The following is an 11,356-nucleotide window of genomic DNA, read 5'->3' as shown; positions in this document are numbered from 1 at the left end:
ATGTCTGTCAGCTCCGAAGGGCCGAGTGACTCGGAGCACTTCCAGCAATGGCCTGCGTCAGAGCAGCCGCTGCCCGCAGTTGATCCCAATGTTTGTGGTATGTCTTTGAGTTACCTCCACCAGTCGACTGATAACTTACTTGTTCTGCTCTTTGCTCTTCAGAAGATTCTTTGCACCCTCCGAGTCTAACGCGACGAATACCTAGACATTTTGAGGATGTTCCTCTTTCCGACGAGGGCACCGATAACTTGGATAATGTCGATGCTTCTGGACGTTCTCGAAATCCAGCCCCACCTCAATCTAGGATCTGGAGAGTCCTATTGACGTTATGAAATACACTTCAGACAACCTTCAATTCTCTAGGACTTTGTCGACTATACCCTCGTTGCCCGTCCTTTGAGCCAGATCAATTCGTCCCGTCCTCAGCTGCTTTCAACCACGTGTCCAATAGCCCCTGCCACTGGAGACTGATCCAGACATCCTCCCACCTCCATACCCTGTTTCCCAACATGATGATCTATCGACTCATGTGTTGGATGAACTCTAGCAGCAATAAAAAATCTGAGGTTGAAGTTACCTGCCTCAGTCAAAGAAGTGATGCTGGCAGAAGATTTTGACTTAAAGCACTTGGAGGATTTCTCAGTGCGGAAAAGTTTGCAGGAATTAGACAATGACCCCAGCGGGAGGAAGATCGAGTTTCTGGACAACTGGAAACAGGCCAGTGTCACCATTAAGATTCCCACAAAATCAAAGGATGATGATGCAAGACCTTTTTCCGTTCCTGGATTCCATTTCCGCCCCCTCGTCGAAGTAATTTGGTCAGCTTTTGCAGACATACAAGCGAGTGCATTTCACCTTTCAGCCATTCAAGCGTCTTTGGAAGGATCCGTTGGATAACCATGAAGAGCGAGTATTTGACGAGTTGTATACCTCTGACTCTTGGCTGGATGCCCAAGACCAGGTGCAGAAGCTCCCAAGGGAGCCTGGATGTACACTGGAACGGGTGGTTGCCGGTCTTATGTTTTTTTTCGGATGCCACGCATCTTGCAAATTTCGGAATGGCAAAGGCCTGGCCCCTCTACATGTACTTTGGAAATCTGACAAAGTACGCTCGTTCTGCACCCAAGTCTGGTGCATGTCACCTTGTGGGTTTCTTACCGTCGGTAAGTTTCCTTGCTGTACTATTAAGAATCGCTATCAATACTCCTATCAGCTTCCTGATAAAGTCAAAGATGTTCTGAGCAGCCTGCCTCGCATATCCAAAAGTGGCATGGCTGCCCTTCACACTCACTGTCGGCGTGAATTATTTCATGCATGCTGGGATACTTTACTTGATCAAGACTTTCTTCACGCGTACCGCCATGGTATCATTCTCAAATGTGCCAACGGTGTGTTCCGCAGAATATTTCCTCATATATTTACGTACTTGGCCGATTATCCCGAAAAGCGGGTTCTTTATTTCTGTGAATATGGGCAATGTACTCAACAAGTTTCAGGGTTTTGATCGCCACTATCAAAGACATGGGCTTATGCCCGTGTCCACGTTGTCTCATGCCAAAAAGTGTGTTCCCTTATCTAGGCCTCCTTCAAGATATGAAGAACCGTATAAACAATCTTCGAGTCTACGTATCAACTAATATTATCATGGCACGAGAACATATCTATAAATTGGGAAATACTGTAGACGGTATGAAAGTCGAGGAAATGCTGGGAGAGGGCTCGTGGGTGCCTACTCTGGTAAGTGTGAATCTGTCTGCTGTTCTCCTGTGCCGGCTTAGACGAGCGACTCGCAGAACATTTTTGCCCAGAAGTTGGGAGCACTGGGCCTTGATCCATTTCAGATGCTTGTTGTAGATTTTATGCACGAGTGTGAGTTGGGCACCTGGAAGGTGTTACGCATAACCTCTTGGATGAGATCTGGCGGCACTAAACCCACAAGGGGTGTTCGAAGCGTGGCCTTTGGTGCTAGCCCAGCAAGGAGCTTGCCTGTGCTTAAGTCTGAGTAAGGGTTGAGACCCTTACTTGCATAGAGTCGATTGGAGTTTCTCAAGGATATGATCCAAGAGATGGAATTCAACTCAGGAGTATTGTCTCAAGAGTAGATGGTTCTTTGTACAGAGGGGATTCTCTTAGGCAAGAGAAGTTCAGTCCCAACGACAAGATCAGATGAGAACCAAGTAGATTCAAGTTAGAGAATCTATCTACAGTGAAGTGAGATATATATATGTACGTAAAGGGGAAATACCGGTGGAACGGTAAGGGTACAGGGTAACGGGAGTATTACCGAAGTACTGGTAAGGGTAGAGGGTTGTGTGAGTCATAAGTATACATAGGTAAGAAGTACCGGTTGAGCGGTAAGGGCAAAGGGTATGGGGAATCCCCATCAATGAGAGAACCGAAACAAGGGAAAGGGCATAGGGTGCGGTAGAAGCCATGGCTTCTGTGATCTAGGGGAAGAAGCGAGAGCTTCTTGCGTTTCAGAACGACGGGATCAAAAAAGAAAGAGATGAAAATAGAATCGTAACCATGGTCTGGGTCCAGACGAGTCTGAAGAATGAAATGACATGCGTAATGCCCATGTTACTGTAACAGAAGGCCCTATTCACTCACCTCGTCAGGATCCTTTATTCACTTCCGGGGGGGATAAACTGGTGGCAACCCTAGATGCAAGGTATGTAAGGTTAGGACAGTCTCTCCACGTAATAAACTCCGTCTGATTATAGATTTCATCAAGTTCCGACCTTTGGTAACGGGGCGATTCGAATGTTTGCAAACAACACGTCCGAGATGAAGAAACTGGCAGCACGGGACTTTGAAGACATATTACAGGTTTGTTTTTACTTGACTCGACTATTCTCTACTTAGCTTGCCGATGGCCTTTTTTCAGTGTGCAATACCTGTGTTTGAAGGCTTGTTTCCCGATAGCCATGATATGATCGTGCAGTCTCTTTTATACAGATTTGCTCAGTGGCACGCACTCGCAAAGCTACGAATTCATACAGAGTTGAGTCTGGGTTTCCTCGAGGAGACGTTCACGATTCTCTCTAAGCAGTTGCGGAAATTTCGCGACTTTACCTGTGCTGTCTTTGAGACTGTGGAATTGCCGAAAGAGAAGGCAGCTCGCCAACGAAGGTTTGCCCAGCGTGCTGGACCTAATGATGGTTCTTCAGAATCTGGGGGACCCAGAGTGAAAAAGTTTAATTTGAGCACCTACAAGTTTCATGCAATGGGCAATTATGTACGAACCATCAAGCTCTTTGGTATGACGGACTCTTTTACCACTCAGATTGTAAGCATTGTCTCTCCCCTTGAGGTTGGTTCTGAAGTTATATTATTGGATAGGGGGAGTTGGTGCACAGAGTATTAAAGGCATTCTATCCCCTCACTAGCAAATTAGATACTCCATCACAACTAGCAAAGCACGAACGGAGGCGCCGTGTGCTACAGTGAGTTGCGGAATCAGCAGGTATCTCTCCCTCAATCAACCAATCACCGGCCGACTCTCCTGCTTCAACATTGTCCAAAGACTGATATTTTATCACAACCAATCGAAACAATCCGGTCTCTTTGTTCGAATTCCTCAGAGAACACAATGGCGATCCAGCTACCAAGGTAAACTTTCGGCCCAGTTTGCCCACCAGTTACCTTATGACAGCTTTCAGAACTTCATTTCAAAACTAAAGGATCACATTTTATATCGGCTGAAGAAGTTAGATGTCAGTCATTGTGACTGTACATTTTCGAACAAGGAACACAATTCAGTCATCATTCCCAACAATATTGTCTACTCGGTTAAAACCATGCAGGTGCACTACACGACCTATGACATGAGGCGTGAATACGATACCATCAACCCCAACACCAATGCAGATATTATGGTGCTCTCAGGAGAAACCTCACCTAGCCACCCATATTGGTACACTCGTGTACTGGGTATTTACCATATAGACACGTGGCTCGAAGGTAGTCGAACCGAGAAACAGCACCTCACGGTCCTCCATGTCAGGTGGCTCGCACCATTGATATCGTCGGACCATCAGTCAGGCATACAGTGTGCTCGCCTGCCCAAATTGGCCTTTGTGGAAGAGTCGGACTATGACACATTTGGATTCCTTGATCCAGGCCAAGTGATTCAAGGAACACATTTGATTCCTGCATTTGTTTCAGGGTGCGGCGTAACTTCACTACACCACGGAAACTCATTGGCACGAGCCAAGGATGAACTAGATGACTGGAAAGAGTTTCATGTCGGGATGTGAGTGCAGTATGTCTCCTCGTGACTTAACAACTCTGATTTGTTGGAGCTAGTTTTGTCGATCGCGATATGTTCATCCGTTACACTGACTTAGGCGTAGGGCACCCAGTAGCCTTGAGGAGGATAGTTAGAGACTGTTCTACCCTCGAGTCAGCGACAACACCAGTGGAAGATGATAGTATGGACGTCGACCAACAGATAGATGTTGATCTTCAACTTGACTCGGAAGGGGAGGAGGACATGGAGTCCGAATCAGAAGATGAACATGACCTTGGCTGCAACGGTATTGAGGGAGGAGAGTGGGACAAGTTGGCACCTGCAGTTGAGTCGGATGATAACCTCTCTTTTTGAGATGATCACTGGCATTAGTACCAGTAACCGTGTCAAACTATACCATCAATGCCGTGACTCGGACTATCCAACTTGAATGATGATCATTAACTTTACTTTTTGAAATTAGGCCAGCCTGTCCTTCATTTGTGCAACGGCCATGAGCAACAACTTAGTTTCTCTTGACCCGTGAGACCTCCGACATTCCGACCCAAGTCTGATAATGGGCTCACAGGTTGAATACCGTGACTCCCTTTGCGTCAGGCGTACTACAGCAACATACCTGTCTCTAAGGTTCCCAACAGTCCGACATGTCTCTGGTAAGTTCGGATATTCATGTGTTCCCCAGATATGTTATTACCATCAACTGACTGACTCGGAATCATTCAATGGTGGTAACATTAACAGGTTTGTCGACACCGGCCACTCATGACCATGAACACTTTGAACCGTACCCAGGGATCACACAGAAGTACGCATTCTCATTTTTTGCCATTGTGGCATCTGATCATAGTTCGACCCAAGAAGTTATACCAGGGTTCTTCTCACCCATTTACTTCTTGGTTTTGCCAAAGCACCCCTTTTCCTTGGCATCATGATAGGCTGCCAGTGGCAGCCCCGGGCCAGTAGGTGATTCTATAGCTACCCGTGACCATGACTGACGTCTCTCAGGCTGGTAGCACTTAGTCACTTGGTCCCCGTGAGTTACATCGCAATGGGCCAGGCTTACCACGACCCCAAAATTCAAATGTTTGTCAGTTCCGATTTGGCATTTGTTTTGCCTCACCAGGTTAATTAACATCTCCCAATTGGGATCTCTGTCTCTTCTCCATCAAGGTTCCTCATTGTATTACATATGGTTAAATGGTACCGTAAGTATAATTAGGTCTCTCACCATGACTGAACCTCGTCATTGACAGCTCCAATATGTTCAGCTGCCAGTTCTGGGTGAGTGATACTTACACATCATCATTATTTGCCCAGATTAACAGTACTAGTAGTAGTACTCATCTCACCAATTTGAGCCTTCGCCATTTCGATAAAAGTCGGATACAGTGAGTGTTGTTGCCAAGCCTGTCACATACTGCACCCCTAGAATGGTCAACTCATTTCCTTCTGCTCGTCAGCGCACCCGTGCGCAAACTGCAGCTTTTCTCTTAGGTGTTCATCCAGAACCACCAAATGTCAACAAAGATGAGGTCAGCAGCATGCGCGCGGTTCGGCATTTTTACGAGGGGATGGATGAAGAGCTGTTTACTGCACAACGGGACAATGTCCAACTCAAAAAAAGTGAGCGAAGTCCGTTTCACTCAGGCCTGATGGGATGCTCATGTCATGTCACACCAGTCGAGTTCAGAGTTCCTCTCCATACCACAGATAGAGATAAATGGACCACATATGTGGGCCAGTCTTACTCCAAGTCAGATTGCCACCTCGATATATTTGACACCATAAAGGCTACAATGGATGTACCAAAGGAGTTTCAGCACTTAGGCTGGCGCCTGTCTACTGCCCGCCGCATGGACCCACCTCATCGGCTTTTGACATCACTTGATATTGATAGCGCTTTCAAAGCCACGAGGGCGGAACAAAGTTCTGGCAGGAACAAGAAGGTAGTTGCGATTGAAGTTGTCAATACTGTACATTTTTTATGGTTACGAGTGGTCAGCACGACATGGCAGTAGTAACTTCTTGCAGGATCCTGTACCGAAAGACTTCAAGCAAACCAAACGAAAGGCAGTCGTGTCTTCTTCAGGCAAGCAGAGTCCGTCATCGCTTGTATCCTACACAAGGAGTTGGAGAAAGTCAAGAGTAAGTTGCGCTGCTCTGACCATCAACTTGGAGAGGACACATTCTGTTGGGTGGATTCATCGCTGCCAAATGCTCCGCACTACCCACTGTGTACCCAGGACCTGCAGGAGTGGGCTAGATATTTGGTTTGTGATACTTATTTGCTACAGAGTATGACGCAGTGCTCACGAATTGCAGCTCGAAACTGGAGATCCAGACAACTCCTGTGTCACTCTGCCCAGCACGCCTCACTTCGATAAAGTTCGAAAGACACATAAGGAGCGAACTACATCACCACTCCAGAGGGTGCCCACTGAAATCATATCACTGATCATTCATAATCACATTCACCTGTTATCCTCTTCCAATGACATCTCTGATGGAGTACTTGCCAGAGAACAGGGAGAAGGTCGCATGGCTCCTCAACCACTCAAGAGGACATTTGCACTCTACATGGACAGTGATGAAGAGTCTGACAATGAGGAACCGCCGCAACATATCAAGGACGTCCTTACAAATGTCCACTTGCGCTACCCTGCCATGAACTTCCCTCAATATGCCAATAAACTAAAGGATTGTGGCATCTTGTATCTGCCGACCGCAGCTCATTTCGGTGTTAAATTCTACGAGAAGAAAGTTGGGATGTCAGAGGGCGCTGCATATACCTTTCAGAGCTGTGTTTCTAAAACTCACTTGAAGGCAGAACTTGCGAAAGGGAGAAGGAAAGCTAAAGGAAAGAAGAAAGCATGAGCCCAACCTGACGATGAAGATGAAGAGAACATCCGTCCCAGCTTCTGATCAAAATGCAGTTAATAGGCTGGTAGTTATTATCTTACTTTGTGTTATTCAGAATCTCATAATATGATATTCCATGGCTTTAACTTGTTGTAACATCGTTTCTGGTGTCGTAGTATGTGACGAGGCCTTAGATATGATATACTGCTGGTTCAGACAAGAAATGAATGCAGATGTGAAGCAGCCAATAGAGTCCATTTCAAGTTGCAAGTTGCCATAGTCGATCTACAGTATGTACTACTAGTAGTATATGTAGGTGACTGCTTGTCACAACCCTACTCGGATGATAGTGTTTGGGATTCAGCGAACTCGATCTAGGCGATGTCTTCCTCGTCCTACTCGTCTTTATTCAACGTTGCAACTCCAAGAGTCCTACAAAGACAGCAAATACACCTGCTATCACATTTTCCCAAGTCCCTCTCCCCCATCCAGAAAGTTATCCTTCCCTGTTGGCTCAGAGGGAAGTACCAGCAAACCACCTTGTCGTCAGTTCAGAGTTCATGAGTCCATCAATATGATCATAGGTAGTCATGAGACCTACTAGCTATGAATGGCTTTCTGAAGCGCAGAACGCCGTACACAATCCTGCCAACACCCCTTCTGAACAGATGACCGTGCTTCAGCTTTGAACAGTTTCTACTTCACCGATTCTCTGACTCAGGAGCAGCTCGTTGTCATGGATGCATGTTTGCATAACCTGTGCGACGTTCCCTGTGCAAAGCAGATCTTTGAGAAGCAAGCCCCACGACTCGGAGCCCTTGCTTGAGTCTCGCATATACAACTCTTTCTTGGAGACATACATCCATATGGCATTTGTCAAGGAGTCCGAGGATAGAACTTTGTGGGACAAGGATGCGTGTAACCTTTACGACCCCATGGAAAAGGGTACAGATAGAGTTCACCTGACCGCGTCTAAATATGCTATCATGCTCTTAGAGTGGAGACGTATGTTTCATTCGCCTCCTTACTTTATTACTCTGACCACTCTCTCTAGATTTAATCTCGAGTCTGACACGCCCGTCCACCTCTCCGACTTGCCCAAACTGACAACCCTCCTTAGCAATATCATAGAGCGAGACATTTCACTTACTGCTGTCATCGCTGATTGTGTTTTGGCATCGTCAGAAGAAGCCTCAGACATCATAAAACTCCTCTCCAAATCCGCAGTAGGTCTCAATCATCCTCGTATATTGGCTGAGCTCAGTCAGGCATAATTCCTTGGGAGTCATGTTTCAGACTCTATTGGAGGGCATCCTGGAGGTCAAGCCTGTCGTACGACTTGCTGTACATATTGTGTTCTTTCGCTTGCATCTCCCTCACATCGCCTGGTAGGCTCTTGAAATTCACCATTTGGAACTGTCACTGATTGACTTGGTGTATAGACAATCTTGTCGCCTGGTCCAAGACGTCGGATGGTGAATTAGAGGTGTCAAGGCTTATTTTCAGCTAGATGTGAACTTGGTAAAGCTTTACGGTCAAAGATCAAGTCTTGAATAAGCTTAAATCTTGCGTTTCATCTTCATTTACTCTTCCAACGCTAACATACCCTGGATCACTAAAATGGTGTGTATCATATGTCTTGTGGCATTTTATATCTACACTACGCTCCTCCTACACTACCATAGGGAGAGATGGACGTTGTCGGCCTCAATGACGAGGATGTGATGAATATCGACAAAGACGAGCCCCGAATCACTAACATGGTGAGTATCATATGTCTTGCGGTGCTTTATATTTACACTACACTTCTCCTTTCACACTACTATAGAGAGAGATAGACATCGTCGGCCTCAATAACAAAGACACGATGCATGTTGACGAAGACGAACCCTGAATCACTAACATGGTGAGTATTGTATGTCTTGCGGTGCTTTATATTGACACTACGCTCCTCCTTCTACACTATCATAGGGAGAGATGGACGTTGTCGGCCTCACTGACGAAGACATGATGCATATCGATGAAGACGAACCCCAGGTTGCTAACACGGTGAGTATTGTATGTCTTGCGGTGCTTTATATTTACACTACGCTTCTCCTTTCACACTACTATTGTTACATGAAACCTCTTGGATGAGATCCAGCGGCGCTAAACCCGCAAGGGGCATTCGAAGTGTGGCCTTCGGCGCTAGCCCAGCAAGGAGCTTTGCCTGCGCTAAGTCTAAGTAAGGGTTGAAGCCCTTACTTGCGTAGAGTCGATTGGAGTTTCTCAAGGATATGATCCAAGAGACGTAGTTCAACTCAAGAGTATCGTCTCAAGAGAAGATGGTTCTGTGTACAGAGGGAGTTCTCTTAGATAAGAGAAGTTCAGACCCAACGACAAGATCAGATGAGAACCGAGTAGATTCAAGTTAGAGAATCTATCTACAGTACAAATGAGATATATATACGTAAAGGTGATGTACCGGTGGAACGGTAAGGGTTGGGGGTATGTATGAGTCACATACCAGAAAGGGTAAATAGTACCGGTTGAACGGTAAGGGCAAAGGGGATGGGGAATCCCCATCAAAGAAGGAACCGAGATAATGGAGAGGGCATAGGGTGTGGAAGAAGCTATGGCTTCTATGATCAAGGGGGAGAAGTGAGAACTTCTCGCGTTTCAGAACAATGGATTCAAAAAGAAAGAGATGGAAATAGAATCATAACCATGGTCTGGGTCCAGACGAGTCCGAAGAATGAAATGACACGCGTAACGTTCATGTTACTGTAACAACTATAGGGAGAGATGGAGGTCGTCGGCCTCAATGACGAAGACGCGATGCATATCGACGAAGACGAACCCCGGGTCGCTAACACAGTGAGTATTGTATGTCTTGCGGTGCTTTATATTCACATTACACTTCTCCTTTCACACTACTATAGGGAGAGATGGATGTCGTCGGCCTTGATAACGAAGACATGATGCATGTTGACGAGGACAAAGACGATCAGATCACAGTACATATCATAATATGTCTTGTGACACTTTCTATTCACACTACGTTCATCCTTCTTTTACTAACGTAGGGAGAGATGGATGTCGTCGGCCTTGATAACGAAGACATGATGCATGTTGACGAGGACAAAGACGATCAGATCACAGTACGTATCATAATATGTCTTGTGACGCTTTCTATTCACACTACGTTCATCCTTCTTTTACTAACGTAGGGAGAGATGGATGTCGTCGGCCTTAATGACGACGCTGCAATGAATATTGACGAGGACAAAGACGATCAGATCATGGTACGTATCATAATATGTCTTGTGACACTTTCTATTCACACTACGTTCATCCTTCTTTTACTGATGTAGGGAGACATGGATGTCGTCGGCCTCGACGACGATGCGATGAATATCATTGACAAACACGAACACAGTCAGATGGTGCATATAGTAGTCAGTCTCGCGTCATGCTTCTATTGATGCTGTAATGTTCCTCCTTCGCTACCATAGGAAGACATTTGGATGTAAAGAGTACATGAGTACTACACCGTTGATGCACATCGAAGTCTAACTGTGCTATAGTAGTATCAATTTGCGGCTTTACCATTTACTAGGGAATCTGGAGATACTCCTGAATGTGAATAATGTACTACTAGTGCTATCATGACCATGCAGGACCATCTGGCTTTACTTCTGCGCGAATATTGATGGCAACCACTAGGTTACTCTACCATGTCACAGACTCCACAAGTCCGACGGTTCTCGAACTACCGTGCAAGCCGGTTTTCACATCCCCTTACTCAGTTTGACCGACTTTTTTTATAAGTTTGAGTTCACGGCGACACTAGTCCTCAATTTGAATACCGTGACATTCCACATTCCGAGTCTGGAAGCATATATCATACATGGCCAGTAGCTTCTTCCATGGTCCTCTTCCTTAGCTCATCTGGTGGCAGATCCACATGGGTCCTTGAGGAATATTGTTCCCCTCATCATGATATCATCAATGACGGGTCACTGTTTGGAACTGTCATCACATCCTTCTTGGACTATCCCCAAAAGGCCTTGAGATATGGCCCAGAAAGGCTCGGTGGAAAGAACTCATCAGTAATTAGCAAACGGCAAGTTCCTTGGACTACCCAAAAAAGGCTTGAGATTTACACAAGTCAGGCCAACAACATATTCCATCAGAGTCGTGACAGTGCCGGGGCCACATATAAGATGGTCTGGTAGGCTCTTTCACTTGTCATTCACTTTTCTG

General features: G+C 45.9%; 2 protein-coding genes across 2 annotated transcripts; both read left to right on the top strand.

The window, feature by feature from the left end:
• On the top strand, positions 1 to 4,606 carry EDB91DRAFT_1254428 (uncharacterized protein; the record flags this gene model as incomplete). Its single annotated transcript, XM_041323824.1, has 11 exons — positions 1 to 97; positions 163 to 273; positions 587 to 810; positions 863 to 961; positions 2,619 to 2,671; positions 2,724 to 2,829; positions 2,888 to 3,289; positions 3,343 to 3,446; positions 3,585 to 3,612; positions 3,663 to 4,255; positions 4,309 to 4,606. 11 exons carry the CDS (start codon positions 1 to 3, stop codon positions 4,604 to 4,606), a joined length of 2,115 nt encoding a protein of 704 aa, XP_041171230.1.
• A 1,076-nt stretch (positions 4,607 to 5,682) lies between these two features.
• Positions 5,683 to 7,126, top strand: EDB91DRAFT_1254427 (uncharacterized protein; the record flags this gene model as incomplete). The annotated part of the gene is made up of 5 exons (XM_041323823.1): positions 5,683 to 5,875; positions 5,933 to 6,225; positions 6,284 to 6,397; positions 6,433 to 6,522; positions 6,575 to 7,126. The coding sequence occupies 5 exons, from the start codon at positions 5,683 to 5,685 to the stop codon at positions 7,124 to 7,126; spliced, it is 1,242 nt and encodes a 413-aa protein (XP_041171229.1).
• Positions 7,127 to 11,356: the final 4,230 nt, after the last annotated feature.

The sequence above is a fragment of the Suillus paluster genome, assembly GCF_016628075.1.
Source record: "Suillus paluster strain FC165 chromosome Unknown EDB91scaffold_108, whole genome shotgun sequence".
Classification (NCBI taxonomy): Eukaryota; Fungi; Basidiomycota; class Agaricomycetes; order Boletales; family Suillaceae; genus Suillus; species Suillus paluster.
This window is presented reverse-complemented; position numbering and strand designations above follow the sequence as displayed.